The sequence below is a fragment of the Helobdella robusta genome (genome assembly GCF_000326865.2).
Source record: "Helobdella robusta unplaced genomic scaffold HELROscaffold_13, whole genome shotgun sequence".
NCBI classification, from domain to species: Eukaryota; Metazoa; Annelida; class Clitellata; order Rhynchobdellida; family Glossiphoniidae; genus Helobdella; species Helobdella robusta.
Window position 1 is genome coordinate 717,982 of NW_008703718.1, and position 17,347 is coordinate 735,328.

The 17,347-nt window shown below is 28.5% G+C and overlaps 3 protein-coding genes across 3 annotated transcripts; 2 read left to right on the forward strand and 1 right to left on the reverse strand.

Annotated features, from left to right (window-relative positions):
- Positions 1-1,840: 1,840 nt before the first annotated feature.
- On the forward strand, positions 1,841-2,967 carry HELRODRAFT_156430 (hypothetical protein; the record flags this gene model as incomplete). Its single annotated transcript, XM_009014117.1, has 6 exons — positions 1,841-1,963; positions 2,028-2,140; positions 2,488-2,555; positions 2,642-2,734; positions 2,801-2,861; positions 2,922-2,967. The coding sequence occupies 6 exons, from the start codon at positions 1,841-1,843 to the stop codon at positions 2,965-2,967; spliced, it is 504 nt and encodes a 167-aa protein (XP_009012365.1).
- A 1,395-nt stretch (positions 2,968-4,362) lies between these two features.
- Positions 4,363-11,829, reverse strand: HELRODRAFT_109569 (hypothetical protein; the record flags this gene model as incomplete). Its single annotated transcript, XM_009014118.1, has 17 exons — positions 4,363-4,703; positions 5,354-5,509; positions 5,771-5,849; positions 6,277-6,400; positions 6,689-6,777; positions 6,855-6,931; positions 7,058-7,172; positions 7,494-7,586; positions 8,011-8,097; positions 8,647-8,771; positions 9,124-9,322; positions 9,685-9,740; positions 9,816-9,909; positions 10,037-10,191; positions 10,365-10,438; positions 10,705-10,768; positions 11,737-11,829. 17 exons carry the CDS (start codon positions 11,827-11,829, stop codon positions 4,656-4,658), a joined length of 1,728 nt encoding a protein of 575 aa, XP_009012366.1. The 3' UTR covers positions 4,363-4,655.
- Positions 11,830-13,782: 1,953 nt separating this feature from the next.
- Positions 13,783-15,313, forward strand: HELRODRAFT_168236 (hypothetical protein; the record flags this gene model as incomplete). Its single annotated transcript, XM_009014119.1, has 3 exons — positions 13,783-14,279; positions 14,488-14,770; positions 15,245-15,313. 3 exons carry the CDS (start codon positions 13,783-13,785, stop codon positions 15,311-15,313), a joined length of 849 nt encoding a protein of 282 aa, XP_009012367.1.
- Between the last annotated feature and the right edge of the window lie 2,034 nt (positions 15,314-17,347).

Sequence of the window (17,347 nt, forward strand, 5' to 3'; positions counted from 1 at the left end):
AATAACTCTTGATCCATTGGTTCAAATAATGTGTATCTATTTTTAATTTAGGCAAATGTTGGCAATATATATATTTTAAAAGTTTCAATAAAAATCAAATTGTGATTTGTGACATAACGTGAATATTAGAGTGGTTAAAGTGTCGTTGTGTGAGTGAGAATCACTTGTCGAACCGCAGTTCTGCATTCTTACTCCATATGATAGCCTTTCATAATCCTTAATCATCAGTTTTAACATGCAAAAAAATTCAATTAGGGAGTGGTCAAGCCAAAAAAAAACTGAATATGATTACTTATATCCTAAATGTGGCATTTATTTAATTTCCATAATTAATTATCACACTACAATATGGAGCCGCAAATCACCCAGACAGGGGACGACGTGAACAAAATAGTGGGAAAAACCAATAATAAAATGTATCATAGAAAATGTGTATTAGGAATAAATAGTTGATCAATCAAAAATAATAGTTTGACATAATTTTTCTATATAATCATGAGATTTTAAAAAATTATTTAAAAATGTTGGTTAAAAAACTATTTTTAAATCTTTTTCGTCTGCCATATCGTCAATGTAATTGAGGTTTGGTTCACACTCGTCGAGAATTAAATAATTTGAACAAAATCACTAATTAGTGAGTTTGCTGATGAATTAGTGCCGTTGTTTTTACAGGAGTATTCGAGATTTATCCATCTTCTAATAACATTTGTTTTATTTTCGTGAAATGTGATCCTTAATTATATATTTTTTTAATTTTAACAGTAAATCCTAATTAAATTAATTAATTAATATTAAGCTAGTGTAAAGTAAATAAATAATTAATTTAATTAATTAACATTGTTGTTAATAAATAGGCAAACATTTCTTTGTTTAAGTATTTATTTCATTGTCAAGTTCTGTTTGGACATATATAGAGATTATTCTTTTTAAAGATAGAATTTGTAAAATTTAAAATGTAAGTTTGATATTTTGATATAGATATATAAAGCTTATTTATTTTATTTAAATTGTAATATTAATTTTTTTAAAATATGTTTAGAGGTATATATTTGTAATAAACGATTATAAAATTACAAATCAATAGAATTAGCCATTCCGTTATTTATTTTGTTGGTAAGTATGCAAAAGTAATATATGGCAGTATTTTGTTGTTAAATTGGACCCATCCAATCAAAAAAATTTTATGCCAATAAAATAAAAGTGGAAAATGTTATAAAGCGTGAGCATAGCATAGCTTAACCATAGTATAGTCAGAGTATATAACCATAGCCTTTAGTTCACTCATTACATTTTTTAAAATGTGATAATCTGGTCCTAGCAATTAATATTTGTAGAGAGATTGATACAATATATAAGGCATGAATATTATAAGACCATTCAAAAAAATAAATAAAAAAGAAAATTCAAAATACTTATTATAAAAAATCAGCATAGCTAATTAAATTATATGCATACAATAAAAGATACTCAAAATACATAAGAAAAAGAAAGAAGTATAAGAAAGAAGAGAATAATATAAAACAGTAACATAATAAAAGTAATGAAACTAATGAGTGATGTTCTTTGTAAATAGAGGTTCCTAGAATTTTAGATGGATTTTGATGTTATTAATTTTAATGCATAAAATTCCCAAAATGCTTTATACGTTCAATTTCAATCTAATTATGGTTGTTAAAAAACTATTTGTATCATCAATTTTAAATGAAAAAAACAAATTGTTTGATTATTTATTATTATTTATGTTTCAACCAGTGTGGACAACTTATTTGAAATTATAAATAAAATTAATCAAATTTTGATAATTGAAAATGTGATTCTGAAATCTGAAGCACTGAAAGAAATGTCAAGTTGTCTCGATGCATGCAGGTGTCATGACTGTTATGGATGCTGTCCTGATTGGGAGGTTTTCAATGTGGTCAAAGAGAAAAGGAATTTGATATCATCTATTGTTGCTGGAGCACTGGTAAATATAATAACAAAATTAATTTGAAGTTTTTGATTTTTTTCAATGTTTGATTTAAATTCAGTTTTCAATCGGTTGGTGGATTGTCATAGATGCTGCATGCCAGTATCCTGATCAAGAAAATTTTCATCATGCCTGTCACACATGTGGAGTTATATCAACTATAGCTTTGTTCATGTATGTATGCTTACTTATGTTTTACTACTGGATCTTTTTTTTAAAAGCAGTACTAAAAATATTGAACTATATTAAGCAAAAAGTATCAAATTATTGCAACTAGTATAACAATGTGGTAATCATTGTTATGTTTGTAAACTTTATGTATTTATTTATTACTTATATCTAATTAAATTAGTAGTTACTAAAGTCGTTTGTTATTGAGATTATTTAAACTTTGTCTGTAATAATTTGTTTGAAAGATGTTGATACTTTTTGCTTAATATAGTTCAATATATTTAGTACTGCTTTTTTTAAATGAATTTTATTTCTATTTCCATACACTTAAAACAATTTTCTATCGAAAGGATTAACTCAGTATCAAACAGTTTGATTCGGGGAGAGAACTACACGGATGGATGTATTGGATCAACTGGTTAGCTTGATACATACATTAACGAATGCACAAATGTTCAATTCTGCTTATTAACATTGTTACAATGTTCAAATGAAATTTTATAGGTGCCAGGATCTGGTTGTTTACAGGATTTGTGCTAGGATTTGCTGCTTTGATTGCTGCTTCTTGGATTCTATTTGGCGTCTATGTTGTGCCTGGTATCTATATTATTTTATTTTATTTTATTGATTGTACAATGCATAACCACTCATATTTTTGTCAAGGTAAAGCGATTGTATGGCCTGGAGTCGCAATATTTCTTCAGAATTTTTTCATTTTCATGGGGTAATAAATTTGCTTTTACTTAATTTTTATTTTCATTATAATGTCAAAATTTTTTAAAAGGAGTATGGTGTTCAAGTTTGGTAGGACTGAAGATAACTGGGGTTAGCAAAATAAATAACCACCAGCAGATATCGACATTTGTAATGTTTATTTTTTAGTCTGTGTTTTCATCTATTGTTCTCGTTTTATATCTTGCAAACTTGTTTCATTTCATTACATTTCTACCACAAATCTAAAAAAAACTCTGTATTAAATATTCAATTGTATGCATCTGAGAGATTGTTTTAATTATTGGTTTATTCATTTTTTAATTTGATTTATAAACTGTCAAAAAAATTAAATTTTTTCTCATTAGTTTAATTTGAAATATCATTTTCGTATGTGTAAAAGTCGGTAAGCCATTTGGTTCACGATTATTCAGATTTATAATGCAATCTCTATTTTTTTTTTAACTTGAGCTTACTGTGCATCTTCTGTATATTTATTTCTGTGGCATTGCCGTGCTAGGTTATAATAAACGACATATTTGAACTTGTTGATTGGAGAAATTATTTCAAACTTTATCTTTTGCTAACCAGTTTTACTTATTGGAACTGTATTCTAAAAAATATGACAGTTTGTATCAAATTAGCATTTTCGTTCTCAACGAAACGCATTTTTTAAAATTTATTTGTTCAAATCATTTTTTAAAAAGTAATTTGGTCTTAGTATATATGTATAGAATTCAGTCCCCTGTACATATGTGTGTGACGTATGAGTTTTAGTTTGTGGGTTCCCATGTATAATATTTATTAATTTAATTATGTCTATAATAATTGTTGCTGCATAATTACATGTCTAAAAGAATTGGTATTACATTCAAAATATTCACAATTTAAAGTGTAAGTCCTAACACTTTCATACAATACTTTACCTTTCAAATAGGCATATTATGAATTAAATTTGTTTGGCATCAGCCAAACTTAAATAACTGGGAAGAAAGGTGTATAAGTGTTATAGACCTAATTTTTAATTACTGTTGAGTCTGCTTTCTAGCGTTATGTAGATACGTCTGTCTACACAAACACACGGTAACTTTTGATTAAAATGCGAGTTCAACTGTTAATGCTGAACCACCAAGTTTTTTTATAATCATTCTATTTATTAAAATTATTATCAAAACCATTTTACGTTTAACATTCAGAACTGTCTCTTCTAGAATTTACGTTATTAGTTGTAATTCAACATGCTTCATATTTTTATCTTTTCAAACATTAGAATTTGACAAAATCGTTTTGAAAACCAACAGAAGTTTAATTCAGTGATTTAATCGCTAACTCGTAAATATTGAGTCTAAATCAGTTTACGCCTTTTTTCGTTCGAGGCATTTTTAAATATTTTCACAATATGGCCGAACAATAGCTTGTTAGCCCGTCATCATCATTACGATCGATTAACATGTTTAATGAGAGGTCGAGATGAATCATGCTAAATGCTAATAAAGGAAAAGCTTCACGAAAACATAAAAAAACTTATTTTACAAATTTCACAGCACGTTAAAAACTAACGACACTCAACTATCAATCTTGGAAATGTTGATACATCAAAAGTGCACGCAAGTTATATTAATTTCTCAGCTTATGTACAAGGTTTAATCTAAAATTACTTGCATTCTAACTAGAAATGTCTGAAATAAATATCGGTTTTCAACCGGTTTAATATTTTATTCGCATAAAATAATGAATGATCATTAAAAATTTGACGCTGTTTTCACATTTGATAATGAAAAAAAATTTTTCCTACTTACAAAAAGAATCAAGTTAACGACGTTCTGAAGGCGGCGTCAAACTGTTCTTTTGTAATCTGAAAAAAGATAAATATTTTAAAAATGTATAACAGCGTTTTGTTAGAAAGTATTATTTTTTGGTATAACACTAAGACTGCTGACAGTTTAAATATTATTGTCTTAAGGTGTACAATAAGCACAGAATGTTCAACTAAGGTCCTCATTTAATTTTTGAATTATAGAATTATTCAATAAAAAAATGTGCGAATATCTTGAAAGGCAGACATGCGTTACATGGATTAACAAATCCGCCGTGAGTTAACAGCACATGGTACAATCAAACAAAATTTTTTAACCATCTCTTTGTCAAGATATTAAAACCAATTCAATGTGGTTAGGACGAATTAAAAATGGACAGAAAGATTTGTGGAAAATTAAAATTTTGAAATAAGTTAAAAATAGTGAAAGGAGTTGGGAAATATTTTTTGGTAGGGGTTTTGAGATTTGTGGAAGATATCAACCAATTGTAAAAAATTTTTGAAAAAAGCCGAAGAAGACATGAAAGGCGATCTACATCTGTAGAAAGATTTATGAAATTTTTTAGAGGAATCAAAAAAATAGTGCAAAGGGATGAAAGGAAAGCTGTTAATTACTTCTGGAGTTTGCTAAACAATCTGTGAAAAGTTATTATGTTGGCTAGAAGATAATTAATTGAATTTTTACAAACTTTTTTAGATTTAAGTTTTTTAATGAGCTTTGCGTCATTACGAAGATCGTTTAAATCATTTTCATCTAATTTCCTTTTGCTGTTAACTTTCTTAATTTTCCTTTGGTTCTTTTTTATTTGCTTTTCTTTCTGCTTAGACCACGATTCGTTGTTTTTCTGTTACAAAACGTGAGAAATTATATTTTTTTACGTTCAGAGATTTGTTTATAGACTTTTTATGAACCTCACAAAAATTAATTAAATTATACCAAAGAAAATTTAATATTCAAAGGATGATAAGCAAAGTAATCTATCAGTCTCAATAAAAATATGATACAAAAAAATAACTAACATGAATAATCACTAAATAGCTGAAGTTAAAAATCTTTTATAAACAACAAGAACAGAACAACAGACAACAGACGGTAAAAAAGACACCTTAAACTTTGTTTTCGTTTGTGCGTTGGCTGCTTCATCGCATAATTTTCTCTTTCTACATTTTTCTCTTTCTTTGTCTCTGCGATTTGTAAGATTTGTAAACAGCTTATCAAGTTTAGAAAAGATTATATCCATAAACAAAACAAAAATATTATTCCCTGACGTTTATTTGTTAATAACATTTTAAAGTTATAATCAAAAATTGTGAAATTAGACAAAATATAAAACGATCCTAACGTGGAAATTTGAAAAAATACAAACTGCATGAATAAGTTGCCATATACATATACAAAATTTAAGAATATAATTTAATATTTTGTTTTGGTAACGCGAATTTATCCATTGCTTTCTAGGTTAAAAATTTAATGAAAATGATACCAGGATGCTTGAAAAAGAATGATATAAATAATAAAAGAATGCGTATCCATAATAAATAAACTATGTTCTACATTAAATTTTTGGCAGCCAAATCATTTCAAAGCCTAAACAAATCACAGTTGACTAACCTGTAAGAAATTTTCGAGTAGTCATATTGAGTAGGAACAAAATCACATTGAACGTTTTTCAATTCTGGCATTTTCGGAAGGTGCAACAAACCAAACCCAGTGGCTAGTTTACCGAGATTCAACTCTGAAAATATTTGCCATCTGAGTTAACTCACCATGCTCACCAGCCAGATGTTCTCGTGTCACGTTTATAAATGAATAAATTTACAGTTTCAAACAAGGATGGAATTAATCAAAGGATTGATCGGATCAGTGTCAACAGCTTATACTTTTACGTAAGCATCTCATTTTCTAAACAACGGTATGATAATATGCATCTCAACATGCTTAAGCTTTTATTTTAAAGTTTAACGGTCACTAGAATTAGATGCAACAAAAATAACAGAATAATCAAATACAAACGTTACAACACCTTTTATTCGAAAAATAAGATTGCATTCATGTTTGGCATATGATTGAACGAATGATACATACGCCTGCAGACCTTTCTCATAGATGGCCCTGTATATTGAAAAACAAATTCAAGTTCAAACAAACTTATATCTCAGAAAAATTTTAAATTCGCTTAACTATCCAACCTATCAGTGAGAGCTATCTTTTTTACCTTCTCCATTACATCAGCCTTCTCCTCAATAGAGTAGGGATCAAGTGATATCTGGGAAAAAAAGAAGTCCAACAAATCTTAGCTCTTGAAAATAACGAGCAAGAACATTGATAGTGGCTAAACATAGTTTTATAAAAAAAAAAAGTGCAAACAATGTAAAAAGTTGAAAAAATGAACTTTTTGGTTGAGTTCGATGAATTTCAAATAAGATTCTTCAGAGGGCAGCAAAAAGACCAATGCACTGCCTTCATTTCCAATGCGAGCTGTTCGACCACAGCGATGTACGAAGTTGCTAAGAGATACATATAACAAATCAATAATGAAAATATTATATCATATTAATATTAAAATTAATTGACACGTTGCACTATTCAGGCGCAAAATATAATTCAATTTGAATTAATCACTAAAGTCCAGTAAAAAAAGTCATTCAAAATTTTAAACATTTTTGTAACAATTTAAAACAGAACATTCTTATTATTAAAATTAGACCTTTAGAAGAGTAAACATTGGTCAAAATCACATGAAATGAACAGGATTATTAGAGTTAAAAGTTATTTGTAACATTCATATAGCATAAGAATCGATAAAATTTTGGAACGTTGTTACAAACCAGGCAGAGCTGGGTGGGTCGTACTGAATGACCCAAGCTACCTCCGGAATGTCGACACCTCGTCCCATGACATCCGTACACATCAATATGCCGCTGCATGTTCATTATTATTAACTTTTAATATTGTTTATCATGAAAAACATAATGTTATGTAACTCTTTAAGAAAACCGAAATCTAAAAATTAGGAAAACTCAAAAGAAATTCAAGGCATGACAAAAATAAATGAATAAAATGTATTAATAAGAACGTGAAATGAAATAATTTAGCCTAAAAGTAAGATTTTAAAACAAAATATACTGTGTTAAATAAGTTTAGCTGATTTATAAAGGATGACAATGATTCGTAGTAGAAATATAGTTAAAAACTTTAAAAAATGACACCGATTTTTACGAAGTAATATTTTTTAAAATTTATCAAGCAATTATTATCAATAAATAGATGTTTAAAAACATCACGCACTTATTATATTACTAAACAAATTTTACAAATCAATCACACTGTGTAATATTTCATTACCTTTTCAACTTTATAAACTTTTCAAACACATTCCTTCGGTTTCCTTTCTTGCCATGCATCGATAAAATTGTTCTGTCTTTCAACAGCCTACAATTCGTTTGATTTTTTAGATTAAGCAAGGAGGTTAATAATGATGTTCACACAACTTATATTGAGTCTTGAAATTTTGTTCATACGGCACTTTATTCAATTCATTTTCAAAATGTAAAGAATTTTATCTGAAAGCTACCAATAACGAAAACATGCATTAAAGATGATTTATTTCAAAGTTCAGATATTTTTTATCAGCGGTCTGCTTGTCTCTTAGTCAACATACTAAATGTTGAGATTGTGACAAAAACAAAGTGCTATAATTTAATATGTTTGAAAATAGAATCTTAATTAAGATTGTTTGTTATTCCCCACCATCATGTATGTACAAACAGATTCAGTTTAATTTCAGGTGGAATAACACTGTTGATGAAACTGATGAAACTATTTCACATTAAAAAATTGGTTATAAACAAAAGTAGCTAAATTTGTGAAAAAAACTGGGCTGAAAAATTTACCAAACTCACTTATAACTTTCAAAGAGAATGTAGAAATAGTTGAATAAAATGAAAATTTCCAGCTACAGACTAAACTAAATGAACAAACTTTTGTAAAATATTTGAAAAGTAATCCACGCAGGTGCATGTGCTGAAGAAGAGGATGATCTTATCGGCTTTGTGCTTCCTGAGAAATCCTACTAAATAATTCAGCTTATCCTCTGCATTACAAATCTGTACAAAGTTGAACATAAGAACAATTTTTAGTAACAAAATTATATCCTTATCAACATTTGGTTTTGAAAAAAGTTTTATCTTTTATCATTCTAGTCTGCTATTAAGTCATTCTAAATTACCATTTCCAAAATTATGGCTTACAAAGTTTCTATTTAATAATTATTTTAACAAGATATTTCATTTCGAAAAATTAATCCATTGAATGGAAATAGTTTCATGATGGGCGTTATTGTCTACGAAAAACAGAAAAATTCAGCAAGTATTGCAAGTACTAAATATAACTGGGCGCTAACATAGAATCTTTCTGTGCCAATGACATGATTCCTAAAATAAATAGTGATGAACTAACAAAGTAATAATTTTTTAATGTAGTTGGAGTTTTTTGTTCCCAGACTTGTTGAGCAACACCTGATAAAGTTTGTTTGACGACAATTGAAACTGGATTGCGAAGGCCTGCCCGAATCAGATCCTCAACCTCTTCTGTCTGTGTTGCTGAAAACAAACCTGTTCTCCGTTGCTTCGGCAGGAAGCTCAAGATGTTGTTCAAACTGTTGGTCAAAAAATTAGGTAATAGGTGATTTCAAAATTCAAAATATGGATTGGGATAATATGTGATGTATTTCTGGCTCGTTGAGATAAAGAAGTTACATTCTATCAGCCAAAAGCCACCATACCGTCATTGATAGCAACCACCAATTCTCTGCAATTTGTTTCTTTTACATTTTTGTCATTTCAGTTAAAATTTCAGGTAACAATAAATTTTTATTTACTTCTGACTTGAGCAATGAATTTTTTTATTCTACATTCAATTTTTCGTGTCACGTTATGTTGTGTTATAATGCTGTGATGAAGATATAATGCAATGAATTTAACATGAACTGTCACAAACAATGAGATAAAAATTAAAAACCTGTTTTTAAACCCCATGTTCAAGAGTCTGTCAGCCTCATCCAATATCAAAACTTCCTTTAACAAAGACATTTTATTTTAAATATACAATTATTATATGCGACTCATCAACTGAAAATTATGAATAGCTACCAATGATTTGATAGATGCAGACAGAGGCAGGCCAGCAACATCCCTCTTCATGAAATCATCTGTGCGACCTGGAGTGCCAATGATTATATGTGCCCTGTTTGTGTCAATAGATCAATCGGTACTCAATATTCTAAAATAATGATGAAATATATCTAAAAACTTTAAGAAAAACGGAAAAATATTCAAGCTGGAAAATGTGACCAATTGAAATTTTCACTAACCCTTGCTTACTAAACTTTTCAATGTCAGCTAAAGGGTTGTTACCCCCAATCAATAACATCGATGTGAATTGGGGCATATTTTCAAGGAAACCTTGAATCACACCCTCAATTTGAATGGCCAGTTCTCGAGTCGGGGTAATTATCAAGGCACCTATCTGCAAAAGTTTTTCAGATTATTTTTTTTTATCATCTACCATCATTGCACTGGTGTATCACTATCAGATTTACAACACATTCGCACAACTACGTTTATAAAATAAAAACCATCAGAGTTTCTAAAGAAAATTTCAAACTAAAATCTGTAACAGAACTAATTATAACAACAAACATCATGTTTCCTAAAAGGTTCTTCTCTCTTCAGTAACATCTCCAGCATTGGAACTACAAACGATATCGTCTTACCTAAGTGATAAGAAAAACTGTTAATATAAATAATTAAAAAAATGGTAAGTCAAGAAATATGAAAAAATGCAATGAGAATACCATTCCTGTTGTACTTGTGAGAACAAAGAACCAAAATTATAAGTAAGATTAAAAATCATTTGAAGTGCCATTTTATTGTGGGTTGAATGTAAATACTTATGTTTGAGGTTTGAGAAGAGTTCTTGAAAACATTTAAAAAATGAAATAAATATTTGAAGTTTTGCGAATGATTTTGAGAAACTTACCACTGCCCGTTACAGCCTCAACTGCAACATCTTTCTGACTCAAGAACAGAGGTATGCAGGAAGCCTAACAGAAAATAATGTTTCAACCATTATGAAATTGAAATTCTTAATCAATATTGATCAAATCAAATAGTGAAACGTTATATTATAAAAAAGCTACCATACACAAACTTCTGATATACAAAAATAATTTTCTCAATTAAAATAATTACTTGATGAACTTAAAAACCCAAATTTTAATTTGTTCAATATGAAAACTTACTGATCCCTGAATGTTATAATTTGATAAAAACCAGTTTTAAGTTTTTTTTTCTAGTGCTACATATAAAGGTAAAATTTTTGAATATTTCAAAAGTAGTATTAAAGATGAACTGCAAAAATTTCAAAATAGCATCTGCTAAATGTAGACAGTAAAAAAATTTATTTCCATAATAATGGCAACAGTGTTGATGACATGTGTAATCATTTGATTAAAGGATACATGACCAGCATTTAAAAATCTACCCAAAAAAAGCTAAGTAATAACACAATTAATGGATTGAATGAGAATAATACTCACGAGGATCAAAAGTGTAGAGAAACCCATAAGCACTAGGTATAACTTCTTAGACAAAGTGTTACCTAAAAGGAAAGATGCTTAAAATTGGAACTTGAAAAAAAATCAAAAACCAAAACTAGAACTACTGGATTTAACTAAAAAATGGTAGTTTTACAATAGTCAGTCCTTAATCTTAATGTTAATCTTTCTCCTTATAGTACTTTAGTAGTGTGATGGGAGGGAGATAAGAGTGAGGAAAGGAGCGGCAAACTGATCTTTGCTTCTTTAATTAACTAATATATCATTTATCAAACCATCTCCTAGCAAGATACTCTTGGACTTAAAAGTTAAGACTTAGGACTCAACTGTACTGAATGAACATAATTAAACAAGCAAGATAGGTGGTACAACCTACAACACAAACACACTGCAAGTCATCAATACTTTATTTTTAAAAAATCGCGATTAAACTTAAAAACACAAAAAATAAAAACCTGAACAGGCGTCATGCATTTGTATCCGAACGATTGAATTGTTTTTAAAACGGGTGACGATAGAGCAGGTTGCAATTCCAACCACGAGTCCATGCTTGTTTCGTTTGTTTACGAACGTAGAAAATGTGAAGTTAGCCATGGAAAATTTTGGACCAAAGTATAAAACAATTGAAAATCAAAATCACTTTTTTTTAGAACATTTGATTGAAGAGCCAACAGGTTTTAAGTTTCAACATAAATTTTATTAAATATGGTTTTTTAACTGATATTGCCTTATTGTATTGTCTCAATCAGAAGCGATAACACGTCAATCATTTGTCAGTGTGAATGTGGTGTTTGGCTTCGATGTGACTAGTGACTACATCAATGAGTGACATGTTTAATGTAATCATTTCTAGTAAATCAGCTAATATGATTTTCTAACTTATATATAAAAGAAAAAAAAATATTTTAAAGAATTGTTAACGAATAGTTGAATGCTGAAAAAGCAAGTTCAATTAGCTCAACTTACGAATTGATGCTACCTATTTGTACGATTACGAAGAAAAAAGTAAGAAAAAGAGGATAAAAACATCAAGCAAACAAAACAACGAATGTATGTGTGTATATATGTATGTATTTATGTATGTATGAGTGTGTGTTTGTGTGTGCAAACTCTATATAACCACACAATAATAATATCAGTAAAATAAACTAATAAATCTAGAAATAATAAGTAACAATATAAATAACGAAAACGTCTAGAAATAATAAATAAAAAAATATATAATAAAAAAATGAGACCAGGCGCTAATGGAATGCCCAAAAGCGCCCTGTCTGATTACAACGTGTTCTCGGCTCCTATTTATACCAGTTCCATTTATATGTTTATACCATTTCAATCACTGACATCATTAAAAAACGTTATTTAATGTATAGGATACATTATTATAAGTGTTTAACAACAATATAAAGGTGGGTGGGTAGATGGATGGATGAATGAATGAATGAATGAATGAATGAATGAATGAACGAACGAACGAACAAACGAACGAACGAACGAACGAACGAACGAATGAATGAACGAACGAATGAATGAATGAATGAATGAACGAATGAATGAACGAAGGAATGAACGAAGGAACGAACGAATGAATGAATGAATGAACGAAGGAACGAACGAATGAATGAACGAATGAATGAACGAACGAATGAATGAACGAATGAATGAACGAACAAATGTATGAACTAACGTATAAACAAATATCGAAAAAAGTAACGTACGACTATAAAGATCGAAAAAAAACTTTCTATTGTTAGGTAATCAGCATATTCGATTCTTATCAAATTTTTTTAATATTATGTGCAAATTATATATACATGTGTTTTAATAATTACAAACAACTTTCTGATAAAAATGTGAAAGAGTTGATTACTTAATAATTTTGAATCCATTTTTAGTTTTTCTGGGATTTGTAATTTGAATGGGAGTTTACATGTACGAAAATATTTAAAATATGTTCTCATTTTTACAATTGTCACTGGTAATCATTACAAGAAAACCATGTTTTCTTTTCGATTTCCAAATCATTTCTTTTCATTGATATCATTTCTTTGATTTCTTTGTTTTTATTTGATGAGATAAAAATGTCATATATATATATATATATATATATATATATATATATATATATATATATATATATATATATATATATATATTTATCAGCTATGGCGGCCGAACGAGTTACACGTGTTTCTGAAATTGTTTGTTATTTGTTGAATAATTTTGACAAACTCGATAATTTAAAGTTTTTGAATATTTTCGAGGAATTTTATAATGTTGAGGATATAAAAAGTGGAAAAAAACTTTTAAACTTAGATTTGGAAACTTTAGATAAAGGTAAAATTAAATCCACGCAACGTGGTAATGGTAAGCATGAAATATTTCTGGAGTTAGTTGAACTTGTTAAATGTTTTAATTCTGTAAATTCTCAACTTAAACCTACATATGTTGCTGCAAACCTTAAGAAAATTCCTCAAGTTAACGTTGAATATTTTATAAATATGTTTAATGAAAAGTTGAAAGATATGGAAAATTTCTTCAACGTGTATAAGTCTGAATTAGTTTCTATTGTAAATAATCTAAACATAAAATTAAGCGCGAATGATAAAACTCGGAGTGACTTTGTAAATATCTCTGATAATAATATATTTAATAAAAATACGTTAAAGCCAATTTCTAAACCTATTTCTACTTGGGCTGATAAACCACTTGTTAGTCAAACTGAAGTTGACGACTCTGCTACGGATAACGATAGCAACTTCATTGAAGTCTCAAGTAGAAGAAATAAACGAAAAAAAGATGTAATTTCACCATTTAAACCATTAACTAAAGAACCAGATTCAAGAAAAAATAAAATTTTTGGTTCGTCCATTTCTTCCAAATTGAAAGCTTCGAAGCAAATAGATGAAAAAATAAAGAAAAAAGTTTTTTATCTCGGAAATGTAGCTATTTGCGGTAAAGAAACAGTTGAAAACCACCTGACAGAAAATGGAATAAAGTTTACGAATATTTTTCCGCTGTTTAGAAGTCACAGAAAGATAAATGATCAGTCGGTGGAGGTGCCAACAACAGTTTCAGAAAAGCAAACAACATCTACAGCTTTTAAGATTATTCTACCAGACACAGAAGTATCTAAATTACTGAACAAAGAACTATGAGATAAAAGCACATTTATATATGAGTTGGTTTTTAAAACCTCAATTAAGGAAACCACAAAAACTACTCATGGATGACAAAAATGGATTGGCGGCTGTTGACCCTGATGGATTCACTAATATGTTTGATACTACCTCGTCTATGTATTATACTGTTGATACTATTCCTGTTGACTTTGGTTTGAATGTTAATAACAATTTTTCTGTTTTACATTTCAATGCTCGTAGTTTATTACTAAAACTTAATGATTTAAATTGTCTCCCTAGAAACATTAATAATCTGAAGGTAATCTCCATTAGTGAAACCTGGTTGGATGATAAGACTTCTAACATGGTTAGTTTAGATGATTTTAACTTTATATGTAGTAATAGAAGACTGAGGGTGGTGGTGGTGTAGGTGTTTACTTGAGAAAGGATGTTGTTTATAAAATTTGTCCAGATTTGTGTACAGTAAATGATGTATTTGATTGGTTAGCTATAGATATTAGTAATATTGCAGGTAAAGGATCTGACATATTGTTTTGTTCCATCTATCGTCCACCTAATACTAATTACAATGTTTATATTCAACAACTAGAAGAATTGTTTATAAAATTGAAACATAGGCATAAAACTAAAATTTATATATCAGGTGATTTTAACATTGATATGGCTAAAGATGACTGCTACAAAATTGGTTTTTCTTTCAGTCATTTATTACAGTCATTTTCGTTAGTGCCGTTAATTGATTCACCTACACGTATAACTAAAAATACTTCGACGTTGTTAGATAACATTTTCACTAATAATATTGTCAATCACACTTCAGGCATCCTATATGTTGATATTTCTGACCACTCACCTGTTTTCACTGTTTGCAATAATATTAGTTTCATAAATAACTCGGATACTTATTCTGCTCGTGTTGTATCAAATAAAAGTTTAGCTCGTCTGAACTCCGTTTTATCTAATTTTGACTGGAGTTGTTTAAATCAATTTACCGATTTAAACAAATATACTTCATCATTTATTAATTTTTTTACTGATTTCATAAACAAAACATGTCCCATCCGCAAAATGAGATCTTGTAAAATCAAAAATCCTTGGCTAACAAAGTGTATCCTTAAATCATTCAAAGTTAAATCAAAATTATATAAATTATATATTAAAAATCCTTCTGAACTTAATTTTAAAATTTATAAAAAATATCGTAATAAATTAGTTATTATTTCTGAAAAAAATTACCATAACGATATATTTGAAAAAAATAAAAACATTACAAAAGTAATTTGGCAATATATTAATAAATTAATTAGATCCCGACCTAATAATCCTATCAGTGAAATAAATGTAGATGGTTTGATAATAGATAATCCGAAGAATATATGTGAAGCATTCAATAATTATTTTACCACTATTATTAAACACAATGATGGTTCTCATAGTAATATTTTTTTTGGACAATATTTCCTCAAATTTTACCGTAAACTCTTTTTATTTGGATTTAGTTGATAATGATGAAATTCTCGGACATGTCAATGATTTGAAGTGTTCTCATTCATCAAACCATGATGGTGTTTCTTCTTTTTTCATCAAAAAAAAACAATATATAAGATTATTGATCCACTTAGTCATATTATTAATCAATCATTTGCCACCGGTATGTTTCCTGATCTTTTTAAGATAGCTAAAGTTATTCCCTTGCATAAAAATGGTCCCACTAATCTGCTGTCCAATTATCGACCAATTTCAATTCTACCATCTTTGTCAAAAATCTTAGAAAAAATCATGTCAAATCGTTTAAATAATTATTTGAAACATATCAAATTTTTCGATGATTCTCAATATGGATTTAGAAAAGGTAGATCTACTGAGTTGGCGTTGTTAGATCTTGTTGAGAGAATTCTTAGTAAAATGGAAGATAAGTCGATAACTATTGGGTTATTTTTAGATCTATCTAAAGCATTTGATTCTATCAATCATGCGTTATTGTTGAGGAAATTATATTCTCTTGGTATTCGTGGAGTACAACACAGATGGTTTGAAAGTTATGTATCAAATCGTAAACAATATGTAGCTTTGGGTAATCATCGGTCATCGAATGTTTTGATTAAATTTGGTGTCCCGCAAGGCTCAGTTTTGGGGCCTTTGTTATTTTTAATTTTTATAAATGATTTATCCACTGTCAGTAAATCACTTGAAAGTATATTGTTTGCTGATGATACCACTATTTTATGTTCTGGGAAAGACATTATTACTGTGGTCAATACATTTAACACTGAAATGGAAAAAATAATCAGTTGGTTTAAATCAAATGACTTAAATATAAATTATAAAAAAAACAAACTATATGATTTTTGGTTCTAAGATTGTTACTAATAATTTAGGAATTTCTATTAAAATTGATAATAACAGTATTGAAAGAGTGTATACAAATAAATTTTTAGGTTTTGTAATTACAGACAATTTGTCATGGTTAAATCATATAATGCACATATCAAGTAAAATTTCTAAAATTACTGGTATCATTCGTAAATTGAGGTTCAAGCTTAGTTTTGATGTCACTAAAAAATTAGATTACAGTTTACTTTATCCGTGTTTAACATATGGCGTAATGTTATGGGGTAATAGTTGCACGACCCATCTTAATTCTTTGAGATTGGCCTATAATAGTTTTGTTAGATGTCTTTTTTTCTTGAAAAAGTATGACCATGTCTCAAGTTTTTACCAAGAAGCTAATCTATTAACAATTAAACAAATATATAATTTTGGTCTGTTAAAATTTATGTTTAAATTATATAAAAATTTATTGCCTCCTAATTTGTCCATTCATTTTAAAGCTCCTGATAAAAAGTTACGTGTTTTAAGACAAATGAATGATTATGTTCAACCTTACCCTAGATTAGTAATTTATAAATTATCGGTTTTCTCC